The sequence below is a fragment of the Arvicola amphibius genome, chromosome 1, assembly GCF_903992535.2.
Source record: "Arvicola amphibius chromosome 1, mArvAmp1.2, whole genome shotgun sequence".
NCBI lineage: Eukaryota > Metazoa > Chordata > Mammalia > Rodentia > Cricetidae > Arvicola > Arvicola amphibius.
In genome coordinates, this window is record NC_052047.1 from 110,563,459 (window position 1) to 110,589,482 (window position 26,024).

General features: G+C 43.1%; 1 protein-coding gene across 4 annotated transcripts in view; it reads right to left on the reverse strand.

Moving 5' to 3' along the window:
- The window catches only part of Ric3 (RIC3 acetylcholine receptor chaperone), a 53,289-nt gene extending 40,599 nt beyond the window's left edge, over nucleotides 1–12,690 (reverse strand). For all 4 annotated transcript variants that reach the window (XM_038316747.1, XM_038316742.1, XM_038316734.1 and 1 more), the window contains exon 1: nucleotides 12,552–12,690. In XM_038316747.1, the coding sequence (XP_038172675.1) occupies nucleotides 12,552–12,675 (124 nt within the window). In that variant the 5' untranslated portion in view covers nucleotides 12,676–12,690. The remainder of the gene's footprint in view (nucleotides 1–12,551) is intronic.
- Between the last annotated feature and the right edge of the window lie 13,334 nt (nucleotides 12,691–26,024).

Consider the following 26,024-nt stretch of genomic DNA (forward strand, 5'->3'; position numbering starts at 1 on the left):
CTATGCGGTTCAAGCTTGGGATGACAGGGTTAAGAAGTTTTTAAAACAGAGAGACTCAATTCCATGGCGTGAGATCTTAAGAGGAAAGCTCTTCATGTACATTTGTGCCTGGGCATTTCAAAAAATCTCAACAAGTAGGAAAAAAAGATGGAAAAGTAAATACAAATATAAAACGAAATCAAGAGATAAGTCCTTGTAAAAGGTCAGAAAGATGAACAAACAGAGAAGCAATCAGCATGAATGACTCAGACTTCCGAAAGCCAGGCAAGGAGGTTATGGTCCAAAACAAGTTAAGATCTATAAAAATGCCAGCAAAATAAATGGTGTTCTTAGTGAGGTTAGAGCAAAAAGGGAACATGCCTGGTGATAAAAGTGATGCAGAGAAAGCAGAACCTCTCAGCTTTTAGTTTCTATGCATTCTATCAACAGAGGCAACCTTCAGATTAAATAGATAATTAACAATACTAAGGGGAAAAAGCTTCGAGGAAGGTATGATAAAGTCTATTCATCAAATAATTTCTACCAATAGAGCTGAGAAATAAAGTCATTGAATTAAAGAAAATTTTATGAATTATACAAGAGGTGCAGGACAACTGTCTATATTTTGTCAATTATGTTTTAAATAAACGCTGATTGGCCAGTAGTCAGGCAGGAAGTATAGGCAGGGCAACCAGACAGGAAGTAGAGGTGGGTCAATGAGAACAGGAGAATTCTGGGAAAAGAAAAGCTCCCTCTGCAGTCCTGTCCAGACACAGAAGAAGCAAGATGTGACTACGTTGCTGAAAAGGGGACTGAGCCATGTGGCTAGCACAGATAAGAATAATGGGCTAATGTAAGTTATAAGAGTGAATAAGAAGCCTGAGCTAATGGGCCAATCAGTTTATGATTAATGTAGAGCTCTGTGTGATTTCTTTGGAACTTAACAACTGCAGTAACTGGGCAGGACAGAAACCTCAGACAACAAACAAATAAAGTCTGAAAAAAGTCAAGATAATTAGTGCTGCATTTTGTAGAACACAGAGTAGATGGTGATCTCTACCACTATAGAGAAGCAGGCATGCTGTAGCTCTCCAATAGATTCTGAAAAAAATTCTTCCAAATTGGGGGGCTAGGGATATGGGAGAAAGAGCCATTATATATTCTTTTCTGTTCATATAAGAAAAGCACAGAAACATGTAAAGAATAAAAGTCACCCATAATCCTATAGTCCAGATATCATAACTGTTAAAATGTGGACATATCTCTAATGAACACATATTTTTATTGTTTGTATCATACAACATTCTCATCTCACTTAAAGCTCTTTGTGAATATAATTTACAAAATCCATAGTAGTTTAACACATGGAGGCAAGACCAATTATGTAATCATAAAGAATGACACAATTAATGGCAATGATTATAGCTCACAAACTCCAACTGTGGACAATCTTGATACCTTGGAAGCAGCATGTACTAATTCACTCATTCTTCAATTTGTACAGTAAGTACTATCTATATTATGTAACCTTGATCTACAGCTGGACATACAGCCATGAGGACACGAACATAAGTCCCTGCCCTGATGGGGCCTCCTTTCTAAGTGGGAAGAGAGACAATAAAGATAATGGTAAATACTAAGAGGAAAAATAAAGCAGGAAGAATATAAATAGTGATTTGGGAAGCTGAGACTTAACTGAAATAGCCAGAGGTCTACAGCCACACTTTACTCAGAATACCTCCAAAGAAGATATCAGATGTCATTTCAGTGAAGTCATGAAGAGGAGGGGAAAAAATATGGGTGGACCAAAGAAGAGACTTTCAGGCAGAGGAAAACACACATAAAAGAACCTTGAGGTAAAACTACATCCTGAATGTTCAAGAAACAGCCAGATGGCCAATGTGACCAAAACAATATGGGAGAGGGGAGAAGCAGAAGGGACTAGGGACAAGGCTTATAAAGGGCTTTAGGCCATAAAAAAGATTTTGCCCCTTTATCCCAGTGAGTGTGGGAGCTACTAGAGGGTTCTGAGGAGAAGAGAGCTATGTATCAACTTAGGCTAAATGCTACTTAATGGGCCATACTAGTAGGAGCATGGAAGACAGTGGGCTGAGTCAGATTTGATGAACTGTGGGGGTCTTGCTCAAGAGGTTTCAGAGGAGAATTTTAGTGTGTTGCCTAGAGATCATTCTTGTGATATTTTATTGCAGAAAATGGCTGCTCTTGTCCAAAAAGTCTGCTTGAGGCTAAACTGAAAAGTTTTAGATTAATTCTATTGGCAAAGGAAATCACAAAACAACCTAGTATAGACTCTGTCATGTAGTATTAGTGGTTATTAGTGAGAACTCTAATGAAGATTTATAATGAAAAGGAGAAAAGGAATAGAGTTATGTGGAATAGGGCTAAGTCATATGTTCAAGGAGATAAACATATTAAGAAATAGAATAAAAGAAGTGGTGACCTCAGGGCAAGATTTGACCCAGCGAAAAGGTTTTTCAAGCAAATGGCCTAAGAAACAAGTGGGTGTGGCCATACTAATTTCTAACAAAATTGACTTCAAACTAAAATCAATCAGAAGAGATGGAGATGGACATTTTATACTCATAACAGGAATAATTCATCAGGATGAAGTCTCAATCCTAAATATCTATGCCCCTAATATAAAAGCACCCACATATGTAAAAGAAACACTTCTAGAACTCAAGGCAGTCATCAAACCACACACACTAATAGTAGGAGACTTCAACACACCTCTCTCACCAATGGACAGGTCAATCAGACAGAAACCTAACAGAGAATTAAGAGAATTAATGGAGGTAATAAAACAAATGGACTTAACAGACATTTATAGAACACTCCACCCAAATAGGAAAGAATATACCTTCTTCTCTGAAGCTCATGGCACCTTCTCAAAAACTGACCACATACTCGGTAACAAAGCAACCTTTCACAGATACAAAAAAAATTAGTAACCACCTGTGTCTTGTCAGATCACCATGGATTAAAGCTAGAATTCAACAACAATGCTACCCCCAGAAAGCCTACAAACTCATGGAAACTGAACAGTCAACTACTGAATCACTCCTGGGTCAAGGAAGAAATAAAGAAAGAAATTAAAGTCTTCTTGAATTTAATGAAAATAAAGACACAACATACTCAAACCTATGGGACACTATGAAATCAATACTAAGAGGAAAGTTCATAGCACTAAGTACCCACTTAAAGAAAACAGAGAAAGCACACATTGGAGACTTAACAGCACACCTGAAAGCTCTAGAAAAAAAAAGAAGCAAACAGGAGGAGTAGAAGACTGGAAATAATCAAACTGAGGGCTGAAATCAACAAAATAGAAACACAGAAAACAATCCAAAGAATCAATGAAACAAAAAGCTGGTTCTTGGAGAAAATCAACAAGATTGACAAACCCCTATCCAAACTAATCAAACGGCAGAGAGAGAACATGCAAATTAATAAGATCAGAAATGAAAAGGGAGACATAACCACGGACACAGAAGAAATTCAGAGAATCATTAGATCTTACTACAAAAGCCTGTATGCCACAAAATTGGAAAGTGTAAAAGAAATGGACATTTTTTTAGATAAGTACCATATACCAAAGTTGAACCAAGATCAGGTGAACAATCTAAATAGACCTGTTAGTTGCGAAGAATTAGAAGCTGTTATCAAAAACCTCCCTACTAAAAAAAGCCCAGGACCAGATGGTTTCAAGCAGAATTCTACCAGAACTTCCAAGAAGAGCTATACTCCTTAATGTATTTCATAATATAGAAAAAGAAGAGTCATTGCCAAATTCCTTTTATGAAGCCACAGTTTCCCTGATACCAAAACCACACAAAGACTCAACCAAGAAAGAGAATTACAGGCCAATCTCACTCATGAACATTGATGCAAAAATTCTCGATAAAATACTGGCAAACCGAATCCAAGAACACATTAGAAAAATTATCCATTATGATCAAGTAGGCTTCATCCCAGAAATGCAGGGCTGGTTCAACATACAAAAATCTATCAATGTAATCCATCATATAAATAAACTGAAAGAAAAAACCATATGATCATTTCATTAGATGCTGAAAAAACATTTGACAAATTCAACACCCTTTTATGATAAAGGTCTGATCTCCAAAATATATAAAGAACTCAAGAGACTAGACTTTAAAAAGCTAATTAGCCCAATTAAAAAATGGGGCACTGAACTGAACAGAGAATTCTCAACAGAAGAAGTTCAAATGGCCAAAAGACACTTAAGGTCATGCTCAACCTCCTTAGTGATCAGGGAAATGCAAATCAAAACAACCTTGAGATACCATCTTACACCTGTCAGATTGGCTAAAATAAAAAACCACTAATGATAGCCTGTGCTGGAGAGGTTGTGGGGTAAGGGGAACACTCATCCATTGCTGGTGGGAATGCAAACTTGTGCAACCATTTTGGAAATCAGTGTGGCGGTTTCTCAGGAAATTCGGGATCAACCTACCCCAGGACCCAGTAATTCCACTCTTGGGAATATACCCAAGAGATGCCCTATCATACTACAAAAGCATTTGTTCAACTATGTTCATAGCAGCATTATTTGTAATAGCCAGAACCTGGAAACAACCTAGATGCCCTTCAATGGAAGAATGGATGAAGAAAGTGTGGAATATATACACATTAGAGTACTACTCAGCGGTAAAAAACAATGACATCTTGAACTTTGCATGCAAATGGATGGAAACAGAGAACACTATTCTGAGTGAGGTAACCTAGACCCAAAAGGATGAATTTGGTATGTACTCACTCATCAGTGGATTCTAGACATAAATAAGGGTCAGTGAGCCTATAATTCCTGATCCTAGAGAAGTTAAATAAGAAGGTGAACCCAAAGGAAAATATATAGTTATCCTCCTGGATATTGGAAGTAGACTAGATTGCCAGGCAAAAATTGGGAACTTGGGGATGGGGGTGGGGTGGCAGTAAGGGGTGATGGGGAGATGTGGAGAGAAAAGTGAGGAGGGGAGGATGGGGAGACCCTGGGGGAATGGGATGGTTGGGATGGAGGAAGGGTAGATAGGGGTGCAGGGACGAAGATATCTTAATTAAGGGAGCCATTTTAGGGTTAGCAAGAGACTTCACTCTAGAGGGGTTCCCAGGTATCCATGGAGATATCCCCAGCTAGTTCCTTGGGCAGCTGAGGACAGGGAGCCTGAAATGGCTCTTTCCTATAGCCGTACTGATGAATATCTTGCATATCACCATAGAAGCTTCATCTGGCGATGGATGGAGATAGAGACAGAGACCCACAATGAAGTGCAGGATGAAACTCCCAAGGCCCAAATGAGGAGCTGAAGGCGGGAAAACATGAGCAAGGAAGTCAGGACCGCCAGGAGTGCGGCCACCCACTGAGACGGTGGGGCTGGTCTAATGGGAGCTCACCAAGGCCAGCTCGACTGGGACTGAAAAAGTATGGGATCAAACCGGACTCTCTGGACGTGGCGGACAATGAGGGCTGACTGAGAAGCCAAGAACAATGGCACTGGGTTTTGATCCTACCGCATGTACTGGCTTTGGGGGAGCCTAGTCTGTTTAGATGAGCACCTTCCTGGACCTGGATGGAGGGGGGAGGACCTTGGACTTCTCGCAGGGCAGGGAACCCTGACTGCTCCTTGGACTGGAGAGGGAGGGGGAGGGGAGTGAAGGGAGGGGAAAGGAAATGGGAGGTGGGGAGGAGGTGGAAAATTATAATAATAATAATAATAATAATAATAATAATAATAATAATAATAATAAAAGATTTGATCCAGCTAAGTTTCCAACCCTGGGAAAAGTAACTAAAGAAAACTTAGAGCCGGAAATGGTGGGGCATACCTTTAATCCAAGCACTCAGAAGGCAGAAGCTGATGGATCTTGGAGTTTGAGGCCAACCTGGTATTTAGTGCAAGTTCATGGACAGGCAAGCTTAAGCAGTGAGAGACAGAAAGCTGGTAGAGATGAAATTGAATGAGGGAGCCATGTCCCAGCCCCAGCAAGCAGCAAAACTTGGCAGCTTCAGCCATGTGGTTCAGGCTTTAGAGTTAAGGACAGAAGAAAGTAGTTATGGAATTTGCCCTCTTGCCTAAGGAAAGATGCTGAGGCCAGGCATGTGTCAGGGGTTTCAATGAATGAAGGTCTGGAGAGGCCATTGTGTGAAACTATGAAGTTGAAACCTAGATTGCCTGGGAGACCCTAAGATGCTAGAGATGCCAAAATTGTGGGATACCTGACAAGGAGAGCTGTTAACAGGGATTGGAACCAGCCCAAGAGAAAGAAGTGTGTTGCAGTTAACAAAGCTGAACAGAGTTGGAGATCTGAAGAGCATTTTGACATCAGACATGGGATGCAGAGTCTGGACTTGCCCAGATGGATTTCAGTCTTGCTTTGGTCTGCTATTTCCTTACCATGCTCCCTTCCCCATGTTTTGGAATGGTAATGTATATCCTGTGCCATTATATGTTGGAAGTATGTGATCTGCTTTTTTATTTTGATTTTACAGCTGCTACAGTTAAGAGATTGCATGAATCTCAGAAGAGACTTTGAAACATTGTGATAGACTACAAGGGCTTTTGAAGCTGGACTCAATGCATTTTTGCATTATGATATTGTTAAAAGCCTATAAAGCCTATGGGGGGCCAGGGAATGGAATGTGATAGTTTGAATGTAATTGGTCCCCTTAAGCTCATAGGGAGTGGAGGTGTGGCTTTGTTGGAGTGGGTATAACCTTGTTGGAGGAAGTATGTCACTGTGGGGGTGGGTTTTGAGGTTTCCTATGCTCAGGATACTGCCCAGAGTCTCAGTTGAATTCCTGTTGCCTGTAAGATGTAGGACTCTCAGCTACTTCTCCAGCACCATGTCTGCCTGCTCACGGCCATGCTCCCTGCCGTGATAATAGACTGAACTTCTGAAACTGTAAGCACGCCACCCCAATTAAATATTTTCCTTTATAAGAATTGCCGTGGTCATGGTGTCTCTTCACAACATTAGAAACACTAAGACTGGCTTGAACCAGATCATTATAGTTTCTGCATAGAGAACAGACTGAAAGAGAGGGAGCGAGCAGGCAGAGGAGGATGAACCAAAGCAATTCAGAGACTAACAAATATACAAAGTCCTTTACACAAAAATGTTTCTGTGATCTTAAAAGTAACTGCTAATAAGCGATACATTTAAAAATAATCTCAAGGCTCCAGCACAAAGGCACACTGATCACAGTCAAAGCTGAAGCAGGGGGGTGGTGGGAGGGGAACAGACACTGCATATTCTACCTTTGCTTGTGCTTGAAACATTTTTAGGGAAGGTTTTTTATCAATATAATGAGGTTAATGATAGAGACAAGAATTTCACAATTAATTCACTGTAAAGAATTCCAAGGGCTGGAGAGATGGCTCAGAGGTTAAGAGCACTGCCTGCTCTTCCAAAGGTCCTGAGTTCAATTCCCAGCAACCACATGGTGGCTCACAACCATCTGTAATGGGGTCTGGTGCCCTCTTCTGGCCTGCAGGTATACACACAGACAGAATATTGTATACATAATAAATAAATAAATAAATAAATAAAGAATTCCAAGAAGCTGAAGTGCCAGGACAAATTTAGACAGGAAAAATTCAACAGAGAAAACTACAAAGTCCCATATTTGGTTCCAAAATGCCATGTGAATAGTACAAAATGGATAAATCCAGATAACTGTTAAAGGAAGCAAAACAGCCTGGAGTTTCATACACTGCAGCAAAGTCAGCAGAGAGACTGCCAAAAACTCACAGCAAACTCAGTTCATAATTTTAAAGAAGGGATAAAAGGATATGATTGTCTCAGGAGCAGACTGCTTTATACCTGCTGCTATTTGCAATTCTAAAAGCCTCTTCTAATGTAGCCTGTGTTCAGGCATTTGCAACTACTTTATACGGGGAATGGGTGAGGGAGCTAAGGGCCTTGGGACAGATAACCATAGCCCCTTAGGGGAGACAAGTTGGGGTCTCAGGATCCTAAACCACAGCTCACCCAGGCCCTGCCTCATGTTATTCTGGTTCTACCAAGCATATTCCTGGCTTAGAGAAGGAGCTATAGTTTTCTCCATACATCAGAGCCTCAAGGGAACCTCAGATCAGGTCCTAGTCCTCAACAGTTTTTTTTTAAAGGAAAAAGAAACACACACACACACACACACACACACACACACACACACACTTTAGAGTTGCCTCTTCATTTCAGCCAAAGAATGCCAGGTTGGTTTAATATCTAAAAGCCAATTAATGTAAATACCATATCAATGGAATTAAAAGCAAACCACACAATTATCTTGACAGAAAAAAAAGCACTTGGTAAAATCTAATATCCAACCCATGGTCAAAAAAATTCAACAAACTATGAACAGAGGAAATTTCCTCAGTCTGACAAAAGGACAACTACATAATCCCTACCCACACTATATTTAATGGTACAAGAAATTTCTTCTTGAGATCAGAAACAAGATAGAATATTGGCTTTTATCACATCTATTCTACACAGTTCTAGGGACTCCAGCTAGTCTAGTTAAGAAAGAAAAAGAAACAAATGGGATATAAGATCAGAATAAAAAGGGAAACCCTCTCATTTGAAAACAACATGATTATGTTCAAAAAGCTAAGAAACAAGTTCAGCAAGTGGCAAAACATAGGCTTGGTACATAAGCATCATGTATCTATTGTCTAACAAGGAACAATCTCAAAATATTCACAATATAGCATTTAAAAGAAAATAGGGGTACATTAAACAAAATGAGGGTTTAATACTGAAAACTAAGAGTTCTTTGAAAGTAAAAGATCTAGATAGATAGAATCCTGTGTTCACAGATGGAAAGCTTAGCATTGGTGAGATAGCAATATTCTGAAAACTGACTCAATACAATCTAGCAAAGTTCTGGCTACTTTTTGGCTCTTTGTTGTTATTTTCTTTCAGGAATTAATGAAATGGTCATAAAATTAACACTGAAATGCTGGTCACAAGACCCAGAAAATCTTATACCTTAATCTTGCAAAAGAAAAACCTAGGGAACTGTAACTTCATAGTTTCAAAAGGGCAATGTATAGCCTATTGAATTAAAATGCAGGTATGAACTTGTGTTTATAGCTGACGCAGGGTGCCCAAAACAATTCAATGAGAAAGAGCAGTCTTTTCAATAAACGGTGCTGGAACAACTATACACTCCATATGGAGTTGAATTCTTCCCTCCTATCATACACCAAAAAATAATTTCAAAGTCACAAAGATGTAAATGCAGGGGCATAAATAATAGAACTTGCAAACATAGGAATATATTGTCAGATAAGAAAATGATTTGTCTTAGACATATCTGACAATAAAGGCAACAAAAAAACCTGAAATTCATCAAAATTTAAAACTTTCCTTTTTTGAATAAAGCAAGCACAATGCACTGGATGGGAGAAGATTAAGGACTAGTAAATGGAGTATAGAGAAACACACACAACAACAACAACAGGATGACGGGCTCCCCGGCTCTTAAGAGATAAAAGACTTGGTAGCTATTTATTTACAGAAGACACGCAAAAAGCAAACACACACACACACACACACACACACCAAGTTCCTCAATGCCATCAATCACCAGAGAGACAGAGAGATACAAATACAACCACAAGGAGATTCCAACTCATTAGGGCAGCTGTAATCAGAAGGGCATGCAATGAATGCAACACCAGCCTTGCAAGGTTCCATGAGACCAAAAAAGGTAGATAGACCTGGTACTGCAGAGTCATTTTTCTGGGACTTACTGACGGAAGTATGACGGTCAAGACAGCAAAAAGACTGGTGACTTCCCATTATCTGGATCAGAAGAAGGATGCTTTTGTCCCCAGCAGGACATATGGTTTCTCCAAACCCAAGAACACACCATGTTTGTCTTAAGCTAATGCCAAAGATGGCAGGCACATCACAGCTCACTAGGCTCTGCTCATACAGTCCAACACACCACTATAAAGGAAGTTCACTAGAATTACTCAAGGGCAATCATGGTGGTCACAACCCAAGATGGCTACAGTCATTTCAACTTTGTCCCTACGGTTTGCAAGATGCAGTGGAATCAGAACCATCACAAGCTGCCAGTAGGCCTGTAAAGTGGTAAAGCTGCTTTGTTAACTGTCTGGCAGAATCTCAAAAAGTATAATATAACTGTAAGACTGGGAAGTCACACTCTTAATTCTAATCACCACCAGTCCACACAGAAATCTTTAAACAATTGGTAGCATTATTCCTAAGAACTGAATGACAACAAACAAACAAACTAACAAAAAGCCAAAAACCTCAAATGCCCTTTACTAACAAAGACCTATCAACACAATAGACTAGCGTTTAGCCTTTAAAAGAAACAAAGCACATACTAGAAGATAAATGAACCTTGAAACATTATGCTAGTTTTAAAAAGCCAGTCAGGCCAAATGATGGTGGCATACACCTTTAATCCCAGTACTCAGAGGCAGAGGCAGGCGGATCTCTGTGAGTGAGGCCAGCCTGGTCTACAGAGCATGTTGTAGGACAGCCAAGCTACACAGTGAAACCCTGTCCCGAAAAACCAAACCAAACCAAACCAGAAAGCCAGTTAGGAAGAGCATAGGTAATTCTACAGAGGCAGAAAAGGATGAATGACTGGTTGCACTTGACTAGATGGGAAAATGAGGAGAGAATGACAGCTAAAACAGATTACCTTGGGTGGGGGCAATGCAATGTTCTAAAACTTATTGAGGTGATGGCCACACAACTGTGAATATGCAAAAAAAAAAGACTCATGTGCTTAAAAAGACAAATTGCATGGTACATGTATTAGATCTTAGGGCGGGGAAAAAGAAAAACCTCTATAAAACCCTGAGCAGGGATTTAACTCGTGTTCATTGGAATGCAGTGAGCATCTGCACATTGTGTGCATGACATATGATAGGATGAATCAAAACTGTCAGTCAAGACTGCCATTCAAGTGGTCCTCAGGAAAGCTTTACTTTACCTGGGGTCATCAGGCAAAGTCTACAGAGGATACATCTCAGCAGAAACTTAAATGATGAGAAGGAAGCAAGAGAAGAGCATTTCAGGAATGAAGAAAGTAGAAAGGGCAAAAATGTCAAGATGGGAACACTGATCTCAGTACCTGGGGTTTTTTCTAAATATTTATTTATTTATTATGTATACAATATTCTGTGTCTGTGTGTATGTCTGCAGGCCAGAAGAGGGCACCAGACCTCATTACAGATGGTTATCAGCCACCATGTGGTTGCTGGGAATTGAACTCAGGACCTTTGGAAGAGCAGGCAATGCTCTTAACCGCTGAGCCATCTCTCCAGCCCCCAGTACCTGGGTTTTTAAGGGAAGGCAGTCACATCTACAATGAACTCTATACCCCCCCCCCCAACACCGAGAAGCAGAAGTGTCTTCCACTCACGTTCCATAATATTTCTTTAAGCTAGTTCAGCCGGGGAGAGGGGGTTTTACAACTCTCCATGGTTCAGGATTATCACAGAGTTTGAAGATGATCTTGAAGATCGTCACTCTTCAAGACAAAAAACACTGACAGGAAAAAAATGAGCAAAACGTTTTGAATTTTGTAATGACAGAAAAGGAGGGGGAACGGCAGCTTTACAAGCACAGCTCATCAAACACATTCTGCAGGCAGAATAATGTGCTCAACCCGCCTTCAGCCCCTGGAGCATGGCGCTTTGCATTTGTAGTATTTTTAATCTTTAATGCTCTGGAGGATGGAAGGACAGCCAATGTGCACAAATTCAAAGAGGATTAGAGTTCAAAGGGAGCTGTCCAGCGTTCAACAGGCTGAAATCAGAGGGACCGTTCACAGACAGTTCACATGGCTCAAGGATGGCGGTACAGGATTATTCACAAGACAAAGTTACCAGCAGAACTTGGCCAACAATAGCGAATTGTTCCAGTCCCTTCTCTCAGCATTCAGGACCATGCATTTACAGATTCTGTAAAACTTCCAGAATGTAGTAGTCAAGGGGGCTGATTTTGAAGCATCACATTCATGCCAAACAAAACAAACCAACCACCACCACCACCACCACCACCACCCAAAAAAAAACCCACAAGAATTAACAGGCATGAGGAGAACAGTAACTTGCTTGTCTCTACCTCAGGAACAAAACATGGTTTAAATTATTGAACAAAATTTTTGATGTTTTTGTTGATTTGAGACGGGGTCTTACTATGTAGCCCTGCTAGCCTGGAATTCATTAAGCAGGCCAGGCTGGCCTTGAACTTACAGTGACCCTCCTGACTCTGGCATGGCAGCATCAGAGGTGCGGACCAACACCTGATCAGGTCGTACTATGAGAGGCAACAAACGGCTGGACCAGTGAGCACCCCCCACCCAAAACAAAGCTGAAACTCCACTACCGACTAAGATTCCTACAGACTCCTGGTAGAAAGGGGAAACCTAGTGACTCTGTTCAGGCACGAGTGACGAGACGACTGCCAGTCAGTGAGGGGAATGGTGTGGGCCTGGGAGGCCGAGACCGCCCGCGAGCATCCCGGGCGCTCACCTTCGGGGTCCGCCGGCGGCTCCGGGCGCTTCCCGCGGGACAAGAAGGCCTTGGGCAGCAGCAGCGATACGGCTAGGACGAGACCCGAGGCCAGCGCCACTCTCTGCACCGTGGAATACGCCATGGCTGCGTACCGCGGTGCCCAGGAGTTAAAACCGGAACCGGAACCGCAGCGCGCAAGCCGGTTCACGACCGACCAGCGGGGCTGCGCAGACGGCGGCGCGCGAGGGACAAGACCCTCCGCTACGCCGTGTACCCTAGGGCGATGTGGTGTGTGGCAAACGTAAACTACCCTAACGTCCTTCAGTTCGCTCCGTGTCCAGCTGTCACCCAGGCACGGCCATACTAGAGTCTAGACCTCTAGTGATTTTGCGTTCCTTTCTATCCCTGTTCACCTCTAAACCCTTGCCTCATTTGCAGGAGGAACTCTCTTTCCCAGCTTCCATTCATGCACATCGCTTCCACAACTCATCTACAACCAAAAGCAATAAAACAAAAACGAACTATTGAGCTCTCGTCATAGCTCAAAGCCTTACAGAACCTAACATGACCTTCAGAACGACATCATACTTCTTTATCTGACTTTATGGGCCTGCATGATCTAGTCTTGCTAACACTCTTCGGAAATTAGATGACACATTTGCTACCAATTTTCTCGTTTGGAGGGCTTTTGTTCATCCTGTTTCCTATTCCTGGAAGATACCTGATGTCATCCTCACCTGTCAAAAACTCATCATAAGAAACAACTTAGAACAACTGTCCTTATGAAACTTAGCCAGCCTCTTCATGTCACAAAACCTTGACTCTATGCCACGTGTCTCTATTCCTTTAGCAAATGTTCTTTTAGTTTTTGTTGTTGTTGTTGTTGTTGTTGTTTTTGGTTTTTCGAGACAGGGTTTCTCTGTGGCTTTGGAGCCTGTCCTGGAACTAGCTCTTGTAGACCAGGCCGGTCTCGAACTCACAGAAATCCGCCTGCCTCTGCCTCCCGAGTGCTGGGATTAAAGGCGTGCGCCACCACCGCCCGGCCTGTTCTTTTAGTTTTAAAGTACACATTAAACTCTGAAGTTAGCATCACAGGGCATAATGAATCAAATGGGTTCCACTGAGAAACAGGTAGGCATCTAAGCAAAATTATGGACTCCATACTCAGCTCAGCTGCAAAGAGGAGCCAGGAAAGGCTTTGCTAGGGTCAAATTTGAACTCTTTATTTAATAGGCAGACAGTTGAGAGGGATTAGGGGCACATTCCAGGAAAAGCAAGCAAAGAAAATTAAGGCAGGAAGCGCCTGCCTCAAGCTTCCGGCCGTGTTCAGAGAACTACTAGTAGCTTATTTTAGCTGGATGTGCAGCTGGTGACCAGTCATAGAGTGGTGAGACTGTAGATCTCAGAAATAGGTCCTGGAAAGTACAAGGAGAGCTACCAGTTAAACATGGAGGGTGTAACACATGCATTTATCTTTGTTTTTCTCTAGACGTGTCCCAAAATGAAAAGGGGTATAAGCCTTGAAGACTAAAGAGAATGCTAGAAAGCAGGATGAGAAGGGTCAAAACTGTGTACGGACACAACACCATCCAGTGGAAACACAGTTCAGAATTCCTATTAGCCATATTAAGTGACTTAAAATAAATATGTGAAATTAATTTAAGTAAGTCTTATTTAAACTGATAGATCCAAAATACTGTTTCAGATTGAGTAGCACTAGCCAGTCACATTTTAGGACCCACTAGCCACCTACCAATTGGGTAGTGAAGGTGTTCAGTACAAAAAGTTAATTGGCTACAAAAGGAAAGCCTATATGAAACAAACTAATTTGCTTCCAAGAACCTATAAATTCTAGTAATTAGAAGCTAGTAATTGAAGTTAATGGGTTAACTTCAAAGGTCAGGGTGTGGTGTGCAGATGAATAAAAAAAAAGGACTGGTTGAGGGTCTAGTTAAGAAGCGGAAGTTCAAACCAGGCATGGTAGCACACACCTTTAATCCCAGCACTTGGGACATAGAGCCGAGTGGATCTCTGTGAGCCACGCCAACCTGGTCTATACAGTGAGTTTCAAGATAGCCAAAGCTATATAACAGAGAGATCTTGTCTCAAAATAAAACAAACAAAGTAAATATTCTTCAGATTTCTTTCCTACAGATGTTTGTACCTGATGGCACCCATATTTATGTCATCCACACCACTAAAAGCTATGTGTTCTCAGGGTCACACATATTGCCGTAGTTACTTTTCTGATGCTGTGGTAAATCCCATGACTAAAATCAATCTGGGCTAGGAATCAGCTTATTTGGGTTACAGTTTAGTCCATTATCAAGGGAAGCCAAGACAGGAACTGGAGCAGAGATCATAGGAGTGCTGGCTTGTTCCTCCGACTTACTCAGCTACTGTTCTGATATAATTGCCCAGGGATGGCACCACCCACAGTGGGCTGGGCCCTCTTACATACATCAGCCAGCACACAAGAAAATACTCTCACAGACATACCCATAAAAGAATTTGATGGAGGCAATTCCCTACTGAGGTTCCTTCCTCCCAGGTGACTCTACTTGGTGTCAAGTTGACAAAATCAAACCAACAAACATAACTCGGTTGATTGTCCTAGTGACTATATGAAGTAAGCAATATTATACGACCATTTGAGAGATGAGAAAGACAAGGCACAACAAATTTAAGAAACTTACAGACAACTACCTGCTATAGATTGGAGTCTGTGATTTAAACCCGGGAATACTACTGGCTTTACTCTCTACAGAGGCAGGACCAGAGAAGCTCTGAACTCATGGACAACAGGCATGGGTTAGGAAGCTATTACTGAGGGAATGTGACCACCAAGAGATAATCTGGAACAATCTCCCCAACTTTGGTTTGTATGACTGGGTCGGCTTTGATTCTACATAACAAAAAATTCATAACAGGAACACAATAAAGTTGGTAAGAAGATCATGAATTCATGTTTTGATGCTGATGTTCCATGAAATACCCACATAGCAATATCTAGAACACATGCTCACCTTTGAAGAAATGTGTAGGTCGAAGTCAATTGGTAATATAATCAGTAGTAAATTAAGTCTGGGAGAAGACATTAGCAAGAGTGTTCATGAAAAGTAAAGGGGTAACAATAGAAATCTGATTAACAATGCTATGTTCAAGTTCCCATGTGCAGACTAAAATGGGTAGATGAAGATAATGACCCAGATGTTAAACTCTTGAGTGAGAGTTAGAAGATTGGAAGGTAATATGTATAGAGATAAAACAAACAACTATGAAAAACAAAGAACTTGATAAGTTCTTTTAAGGAGGTATGTGTGTGTGTGTGTGTGTGTGTGTGTGTGTGTATACAGGTGTGCATGCATGTATATGTATATAATCAAATTCATGTGGAGATCAAGACAACAACCTTAGGATATTTCAAGTGTCACAGGAACCCCATCCATTTTATTTTAAGGTAGAGTCTCCCACTGGCCTTGGAGGTCACTAAGTAAGTTAGTCCAGGTAGGCGAGCTAGGCAGCAAGCCCTAGAGATGCACCTACTTCCACCCACCAGCACTGGACCGAAAAGCATATGCCACTGTGCCTGTTTGTTTGTTGGTTTGTTTTTGTTTTTGTTTTTATCTGGTTCTGGAAATAAACATAGTTTTTTCACATTTGTAAGACTAAGCCCTTCGCTCTCTTAGTAGGCTCTCCAGCCCCTGGCACTACATTTTTGTTATTGTTAGTGGCAGTGGCAATAGTTTGTTCATTTGTTTATAAAGAAGCAGGTATATGAAAGCACCGAGAAGGGCTGAGTTGTGTACCTATTACATTCCTAGGCTTTGAGCCATGGGAAGACAAATATATCTTCTTTAGGAAAAAAGTGCAAAGGAAACAGCCCAGAGAAAATAGCCAAGTGTCCCCTAGAACAAGAAAGTTAAGAGAAGCAACAGAAAGAAGGAGGGGGCACAGGGGTGGGGGTATGGGATATTTGTACACTGTGTGAAAATGTATGCCTGTGATTGGTGTAATTAAGAGCCAAATGGCTAAAAGCCAGGCAGGAGGTATAGATGGAGCTTCAGGGTGGAGAGAGAACTCTGGGGAAAAGGTGGAGTTGGCAGACTCAGAGGAAGCAGCGTCAGCAGTACAGAGAGATGAGGCAATGAGCCACGCAGCAGAATGTAGATTAAAATAAATGGATCAATTTACCTTACAAGAGCTAGTTAGGAACAAGTCTAAGCTATAGGCTGAGCTTTCATAATTAATAAGTTTCCATGTTATTATTTGGGAGCTGGTGGGACAAAGAAAGACTCGTTCCAGGGGAGGATGAGAGATGAAATGTTATAGTAGTGAGGGGATGGAGGATCATGTGAAGACAAATAAACTGGTGGCTTGAATTTCAGCCAGCAGTCATTGTCACTGTGAATGGACAGAGACCATGGTCACAATAGACCAGGGAAGTCGCCTAGTGAAAAGTGAAGACACCACGTTATAGTCTTCAACACCTAACTGGGTCCACATTCAGTATTGCAGCCAGATGAAGTGAGGTCCTGGAAGTGACAGGTGCCTGCCTAGGGGCCATCTTGGATCCAGAAGAATACTATACTAAAATCCTCTAGAAAAAATGGAGGTCTTATCTCAAAGCAAGTGCTTAGGTTTTTAAATACAGTATTGGAGACCGAAGATCACAAGTCTGAAGGCTATGAGCTAAATACAAAGTAAATGACAAGGAAATGGGGCTGGCGAGCCAAATCCATCACCATGTGCACGGAAAGAGGTGAAGCGTGTACATTGGTGATTTGGGGTGTCCGAAGGCTGAGGAAGCCCTGTATTCATTCTTTGTTTATGAAAGACAGGGTCTTACGTAGCCCAGGCTAGCCTAGAACTTGCCACGTAGTTGAGGCTGTCCTTGAACTTTAAATCCTCCTGTTTCTATCTCCTAAGTGCTGGATTACAGGAATGTGCCACCAAATCTGGCTAGGGCTGTTCTTTTTTTAAGGGAAGAAATAAACATTTGTGTGTTTATCAGGAAATGTCAGAAAAAGGATGGTGAAAAATCTAGAAGCAAGAGGGATCAATAGATTAGAGCAATACTGGAGCAGACAGGAGGACCACACACCAAGCACTCGGCAGTGGAGCCAATGTAGAAGAAAGAAGCAGGAGTGAATTCTGGCACACATTAAAGGCGTGGTGTAGGGACAGCAGATCAAGGGAGTGTGTTCCCAGTGCAGCAGAACTCCTGGCAAAAAGGATATATTCAGGCCATTAACTGAGGAAAAGCTTCTGGAAAGGATTTTAGAGTGGAGGGAATCGTTACAGCTTGGCAAAGAGGGCAGACCGACAGTCTGGGACCACAGATAATTATGAATTGCTTGTTCTCGCACTGAAACAAACAGCGTCTTTCTACCGGCACATTCTAGGCTGGCTTTGGCTTCTCCACAGCATCCCTCGCGTGGAAGCCTCCAAGAGACCCATTCTAGAAGAGTAGAGGTGGGCAGGAGAGAGGAAGGGAAGCTAAGAGACCTTCCATTATTAGACCAAAGGAACAACTGAAGTCCTCAGTGGGAGATGGGCATTTCCTGTTGGTGACCCTGGTCATGAGGGCCTCAAAAAAGGGGTAACCTTGGTGATCAGCAGCTGCGCTAGGTCCCTGAAATCAATCCTGAAGTTAAAAACGTTATGTTAAACGTAAGGATGCTTGCGGAGTCTTTACAGGCAGAAAGACAGTGGGAAATCTAATTCCAGGGTATTTACTCATAAGTAACTGTGAAGTGACTGGATTAAAGTGACAGCTATTTCTTTGTTTCCTAAATGTGAGGCCTTCCTGGAAAGCAGGTGCACATAGGACCGAAGAGGCCAGAGAACTCTCGTGGGAAGTGGAGAGGAGGAGGAGGAAGAGGAGGGGGAGTTTCAGTTGCCATGTGAAAATAAGATATGAGAGAACTCAGCAAGAAGAAAACCGGAGAAGAGTCGAGAAAGAAGAAAACAGATATCCTTAAATAGGCTCTCTGTTCACAGACTCCAGTCCTGTCTGCCTCACCAGGTTTCAGGGAGCGCTTCCTGACCTGCACAAGTCTGGGTTCAGCGGAATTTCCCCGGAGACCAGTTCTGTAGTGAAGCACCAGGAGGCCATCCAAGCTCTAGAGAACCAGTGAGTTTCTCATCTGTACAATGGAAACTGGGTTTCCCTCCTACTAGGGTTGAGGAACCCGCGCATGCGTAGCAGAACCAGCATATGTAGCAGCCGCTGAAAGGCAGGCCTAAAGGAAGAAAGTAGGAATGAGAAGAAAAGCTTTGAGAAGAAAGCCGCTAGAAGGCCCAGATTCCTTCCCCAATGGGGCAGGGTAGGCAAAGGTAAGGAATATGAAGACAGACGCTTTCTGGTGGCCAGTGGGCAAGGGAACAATGACCTCTCTGCTTCCAAAGAGAAGTCGCAGCCAGATACTTTCTTTCTACCCTGAATAAGGAGAAATAGTCTTTGGCGCCAATTAATTAAGCAAACTAATAGGAATTCCCTGCTTAAGTCACACTTTGCATATCCATAATCTCCGAAGTACATTTTCTGTATACTTTACCCCTGGGTAAAAATGGGTGAGCATTTAAATGCTTCCTCACATAATCTCGCTGAAGCACATTCTTGCCTATAAATATTCATGCCACTGCCAAAACATTTGCAAGCCTTCCCCAAAGGTGAAATGTGTAGAATGTACTTTGTCTTCTGGGTATAAATATTACCCAATACATTTTGGTTAATATGAATACGCTAATTATTCCTGTAACCCTTTTAAAAAGGGTCGTCTTCCTGATGTGAATTTTTAAAAAATGTAATTACAGTAATTGGATACTTAATCTAATTAAAATTTGCTTTATCTTTAATGGAAATTTTTCTAAGGAGGCGTAACGACAATTGGCTTTTTGATAATGACTGTTTTCTTTCTGCAAGGGGATCAAGTTGCTGAAAGCTGGAGAAGCAGACAAGTTGGCATCTGCCAGAGCCCGGGCTGCTGGGCAGAGCAAAGCCAGCGCTTCTCATAACTCAGCACCTGAGGGGCGAATGTGGCTGTAGGTACAGAAAAGCATCAGGGAGAAGAGTGAGGGTAACTGGCTTTTCTATTCCAACAGATCTAGCTGTCCCCCTTCCTATGGAACAGCCACCTGCTCCTCTAGACCTGTGATTGGTCCATGGTGGTCATATGACCTTAGCTCGCTCATTGCAAGTGGCTCGCTCTCTGGGGCAGGGAGCTGGAGAAACAGCGCCACGCCCCTTTGGGAACTAGAGTTGGAAGGAGTTGTAGTCATTGTGGGTGTGGTCTATCCTTGAAGTCATCTACACACAGTTTCGGATTATGGGGTAGGAGATTATTGGACCTTTCAACATAAGCCCTTTTCTCTGGCCTGGAAAGCAAGCTAGAACATTACCTTTAGACTAACTCTCAATGAAGAAGAGAGCATACTCCGTAGGAGAAGTCCTACGGACTCAGTCTTTCTGGAGCGTCCTGGTAAGACTGAGGTCTAACTGCTCCTGCTATAGCCACCTCCCTAAACCCTCCCGCTACCCCTTCCTGACGCCCCTCCATCCACACCCACTTTGACTCACTGTCTTACTACCTCATTACCCTTTTTGAGACCACCCTCCAAAAAGAGCAGCTCACTTGAATTCTTGCCTTGGAGAAGGCTTTGTGGAACCCACACAAGGAGACATATAATGAGCTTTCAGGACAGCTTTTGTACCCACCAGGTGGCGTAGCCCTGCCTGGAGGAGGGATCCTGAAGGCGTTTGCACAGAGTAGCAGGAGCAGGAACCGAGCACCTGAAGTCCACCTAGGCTCCTAGCACCTCTCTTAGGACTGCCGCCTCCTTCCTCCGCTCAGTCAACACAGTCCTCCTCTTTTGGGGTCATTGTTAAACTTGGTTCAGTTTCATCTTCATCTCAAGCAGCTCAAAGCACACAACACAATGCGAATGGAGCCTGCCATGCTGCTGGTGTTCTCACATGGTTGTCATCTTTGCTTAATGTCTGACTTGTTTCCAGAAGGACCTATGAATCAAGGACTTAAATAAAGCCTGGAAAGAATCACAAAAAAGTCAGTTTAGGGACTGGGGAGATAGAGATGGCTCAGCAGTTAAGAGCACCAACTGTTCTTTCAGAGGACCCAGGTTCAAGTCTCAGCACCCACATGGCAGCTAACAGCTGTCTATAACTCCAAGATCTGACACCCTCACACAGACATACATGCAGGCAAAACACCAATGCACATAAAATAAAAATAAATTATAAAAAAGTCAGTTTAATTCTACTCTTCCTTTTCATCTTTTTCCTAACATGTGTTGAAATCTAACTACCCTCCCAGTTAACGATATTTATATAACTATAGCTATAACTATAACTATATCTATATATAAAACCATAGCTATACTATCTCCTTGTTGCAATTAAATACCACTCTAGTTTACTTATGGGAACTTAGTGCAATTAGGTCACAAGATCTGAGAGCCAAATCACGCAGCATGAGTGACCCAGTCAGGTTCAGTTTCTGGAAGATTTTGCCTGGCTCCAGGGATTTATTTGGGATGGCCTCTTAGACACCTTTATATTCACCCCATTAAAAACATTTTAAATTTTCTCTTGTTTCTTTATTTTCCTTTTTTCCTTCTTTCTTTCTTTTTTTGAAACAGGGTTTACTATATAGCCCTGAGTGTACTGGAACTCAGTCTGTAGACCAGGCTGCCTAAAACTCACAGAGATCTGCCTGCCTCTTTCTCCCAAACACTGGGATTAAAGGTGTTCACCACTGTGCCTTTTTTAAAACTACTTTTTAGCCTGCATTTATATCTTTATGCCTGGTATAAAGGCAAACACATTAATATTTATGTAGCAGCATAATCTTTGACCTAGAAATTCATTTTCCTTCTGATTTGAAATGAAACAAATGCAGTTTAGGGTCCAGCATGCAGAATAGTTTGAGATGCCCTGTCAGGTTGACTGCGTAGCCAATGCTTTACTCCAGAGAGTCCAGTGTGCACTGAAGTAATATGTCTCCCAGTTAGTGTTTCCCACAGCACACTATAGGTGTGTGTGTGTGTGTGTGTGTGTGTGTGTGTGCGCACGCGCACGTGCATTATACACCTATATCATATGGTGTTTGTGTCTTTGCACATGCGTGTGTGTGAGGAGTCCAGAGGTCTGTCAGGTGTCTTCCTCTATCACTCTCTACCTCATTCTGTGAGGCAGGGCCTTTCTCTGTGCTGTCACTGATTTGGTTTAGATTGGCTAGCCAGCAAGCCTTGGGAAGCCTGCCATCTTCATCTCCCCAGCACTTGGATGAAAGGCGCAAGCTGTTCTGGGGGATCAAACATAGTCCTCATGCTTACACAGCAAAGCACACTGCCACTTGAGCCATCTTCCCAGTCCCATAGCTTTTAATTGTGTCAAGCATTATAGGAGGTAAAAGCTGGCACTTTTAGAAAAGCTTCCAGCAGAGGCTTCCACCGTCTCAGACTGCAGGAGGCTTACCTAGGCAGTGGGGAAGCACTCCCAAGGATTTTCTGGTTCTACACACACAAGGCTCAGGCTGACTTGGAGTAAGAGCTGGGACAATGAAGACAGAGGAGCTTTTCCGAATAAATGGGTGTTTTCCTTCAGCAAGGGACTGACTGAAGGAAAACCTGGGAGTACTCTGATGGCCCAAAGACAAGAATTTGACAGCTTCTTCCTGCTTCCTGACCGTGGAAGCAATGTGACCAGACACCTCACGTTCCTGGTGCCATGCCTCCCCTGCCATGATTGTATCCCCTTGTAAGCCATAAGTTAAAATAAACTATTTCTGTGTCAAGTTTCTTTTTTTTTATTAAAAATTTCCGTCTACTCCCCGCCTCCCAATTACCCCCCTCCCTCCTCCACTCCCCCTCTCTCTCCTGTCCAGAGAGCAGTAAGGGTTCCCTGCCCTGTGGGAAGTCGAAGTTCCTCCCCCCTCGATCCAGGTCTAGGAAGGTGAGCATCCAAACAGGCCAGGACCCCCAAAGCCAGTATGTGTAGTAGGATCCAAATCCAGTGTCATTGTCCTTGGCTTCTCAGCAGCCCTCATTGTCTGCCATGCTCAGGGAGACCGGTTTTATCTCATGCTTTTGTGTCAAATTTCTTGTTCAGGTATTTTGTCACAGCGACCATACAGAAGGCAACGGCAGCGGCAATGGCATCGAATGACTGACTGCCTTACCTTAATCTTGACTGCCAAGGTGACTCTAGACTGCAAGCCAAGGGCTGAGGCACAGAAGTGCAAGCAGAGGAGCAGCAGCCACACAGATGTGCAATGCCCTTGAGACAATGGTTGTTTGTCCCCCGGGAAGCTGGCAGACCAAGATTGTTAGGATTCAGTCATAGTGCTGGCCCCTGTCACCTGGCAAGACACACCCAGGCGGTACCCTGGTCAGCCCAGGGTCCTATGGCTGCTAGTCACTAGTCAGCTGTCACTATGTATGTACACAGGTGCAAACGGTCCCTTTAAGAAACAAGCTCCACCCACTCCCACTCTCTCTTTCCCTCCCCTCTTCTGAAAAGTTAGGGAGTTCCTAGCCTCTTCTTCCTCTTTCTCTTGTATTTCTCTTTCTCTCTTCCCTCCCCCACTCTCTTTATCTCAAAACTTCCACATAAGCTCTGTCTACATGGTGTGTCTGTCCCTCACCCTCCGTGGGCTGTCACGTGCCGACTTGGTCCCTTGGACCGCCGAGGTCTTGAAAGGAAAAAGAGGAACTGGATCCCACTGCTGGAGCTAGAGCACTGTCCCTGGACACCTTCGCCTTTCTGAGGTTTCAGTCTCTGTTTCTAGCTCCACCCTCTACCTCACCCAAAACATGTCTGGAAAGCAGTCATCCTGAGCCTACACTTGCCCTCTTTCTGGAATGCTCTGTCCCAAAATATCTGCACAGCTCAATCTCTCCTCTCCAAGGCTTTATTCTAACAGTGCTTTCCTTAGCGAGGCCTTCACTGACTAACCAAGAAATCAGCCAGGGCAAGGCGCTCCCTTGCAAACATGAGGATCTGGGTTTGCATCCCCAGAATCCATGTACAAATCTTGGCCTCCTAATTCCAATGATGGAGAGGAGGGAGGCAGGGACAAACGGATACCTGGAAGCTTGCTGAGAGCCACTTAGCCGACTTGGCAAAGTTACAGGCCAGTAGAAGACCCTGTCTCAAACAAAATGTGGGAGGCATCTAAGGAATGACACTTGAGGTTGATCTCTGACCTCCACACACATGTCCAGACATGTGTACATGCACCCACCCGACACCCGCAAACGCAATACTCACCTTCCTGCCCTGCTTTGTCTTCCTCCATTGCCCTTCTCACCCTCCAATACAAAATGGTTTCATGGTTTACCTGACCCTCTCCAGAGTGTAAGCGTCACAAGAACGAGAGATCTTGTCTCTTTTGATTACTTGTGCTTCCCCGACAGCTAGAACACTTCCTGGCATATAGCTCCAATAAATATTTGTCAGATGCATGAGTGGAGATGACAGAATCTAGACTCTATAGATGACGTGCTTTGAAGACACATCTGCTGGAAATAAGTTTAGATGTACATTACACAGCATCTGGAAACCACAATTGGGTAAATGAAGTGGGAACAGGTTTGCAATGAGTGATGGATCACCCATGTTCCCATGTTGGCCGGAGACAGTATTTATCAAGCTATACGTAGCTGGCTGTTTAAATGGTGTTTCTTAGCAACATGAAAAGTACAGGCCTTCCCTCAATATCTGTTTTTAATTTTAATTAGCAACTCCTGGTGTCTAGTACTGCCAGGTTAACTCACTTTCAAAGAAGCAGAGCTTGGGAATAAAGATTATTTTGCCTTTCCGTGAATATATTTGGGTTTCTTAGAATATGCTCATAAAGGGCTGTTGTGAGGTGGCACTCCTTGTTCGTCACATGTATTTGTGGTAAGGAATGCAGCAGTTAGATCAGGAGAGTGAAGCTTTGTGGTAAAAATGAAAACAAATAAAAGCCAACCAGTTTTCTACTTCCTCTCTTCTTCTTCCTGTTCTTCTTCTTTTCTGTTTTGAGACAGGATCACACTTCGTATTTTGCCTGGCTTAGAACTCACTGCATAGACCAGGCTGGCTGGGTATGGTACTGTTTTCTTTAATCCCACTACTGTGAAAGCAGAGACAGGCAGATCTTTAGGCCTTGCTGGCTAGCTCCCCTAGCCTACTTGGTGAGTTCAAGTACAGACTGAATCTGTCTCTAAACAAACAAACAAAACCTGAGGCATGGAACCTAAGGTTGCCAAGGTTGTTCTCTGCTCTCCACACGTGTGTTCACACACAAGCCTGTGCAACTGTATTCAGATGTGCAGCCATGCATACTTGAGTATTTGTACATACAGACACACACGCGCGCGCACACACACACCAAATAAAATGATGTTCTGTGTCTTGCTTGTTCTGCTCTCCCTGAACATGTGGGTATCAGTTTCCCATTGCTTGTTCTCACAGCTGCTAGGCACATCTGCTCAGCCGAGTTTTTTAAACTGGGATCTTGTCAGAACTCCAGGCCTTCGATGTCCACTTAGCTGCAAACCTATAACTATTAGCAGTGCCCACAAGCTGGGCCCCACTATGACTTGTGGCATTCATTCCTGACTTGCTTTGGATCCATGTCCCATCCCACAGGGCTACTGTAGAAGTTAGCTCAATTTGGGAAATAGCCAGGCTAGCTTAAAGATAAACAATTATATTTTTACTTATTATAAGGGAAAACTCATACCACAAGAATGGAAAGTCCAAGTTCTGCTGTGTCCCGCGGGAATCACCCAGAGCGAGCGAGCACCTGGTCCATCCCAGTTTTTCTCCTGGGCTCCAGGAAGTCACACCTTAACTAGGTTCCACTTCTTTTTTTTTTTATTTATATTTTTTTCCATTCAAAAATTTACACTTCCTCCCCTCCTCCCATTCCCCTCTGGCTGCCCCACTCTCCCTCCTCCCTCCCCCTTCCTCCTTAAGAGAGGGCAGGGAACCCTGCCCTGTGGGAAGTCCAAGGCCCTCCCCCCTACATTCAGGCCTAGGAAGCTTTGCATCCAAATAGACTAGGGTCCCAAAAAGCCAGTACATGCAGTAGAAACAAGTCCCAGTGCTTTTATCAATGGCTTCTCAGTCAGCCTCCATTTTCAGCCACATTCAGAGTCTAGTTTGGTCACATGCTCATTTAGTCCCGGTCCAGCTGGATTTGGTGAGCTCCCATTAGATCAGGCACACTGTCTCAGTGGGTGGACCAACCCCTCGTGGTCCTGACTTCCTTGCTCATCTTCTCCCTTCTTTTGCTCTTCAACTGGACCTTGGGATCTCAGTCCACTGCTCTGATGAGGGTCTCTGTCTCTATTTCCATCTGTCGCCGGACGAAGATTCTATGGTGATATTCGAGATAACCATCAGTGTGATAGTGAAGAGAAAGTGGGAAGTAGACTGCAACAGCACAGGAGACCACTTCTTACGTAGAACCCCAGAAG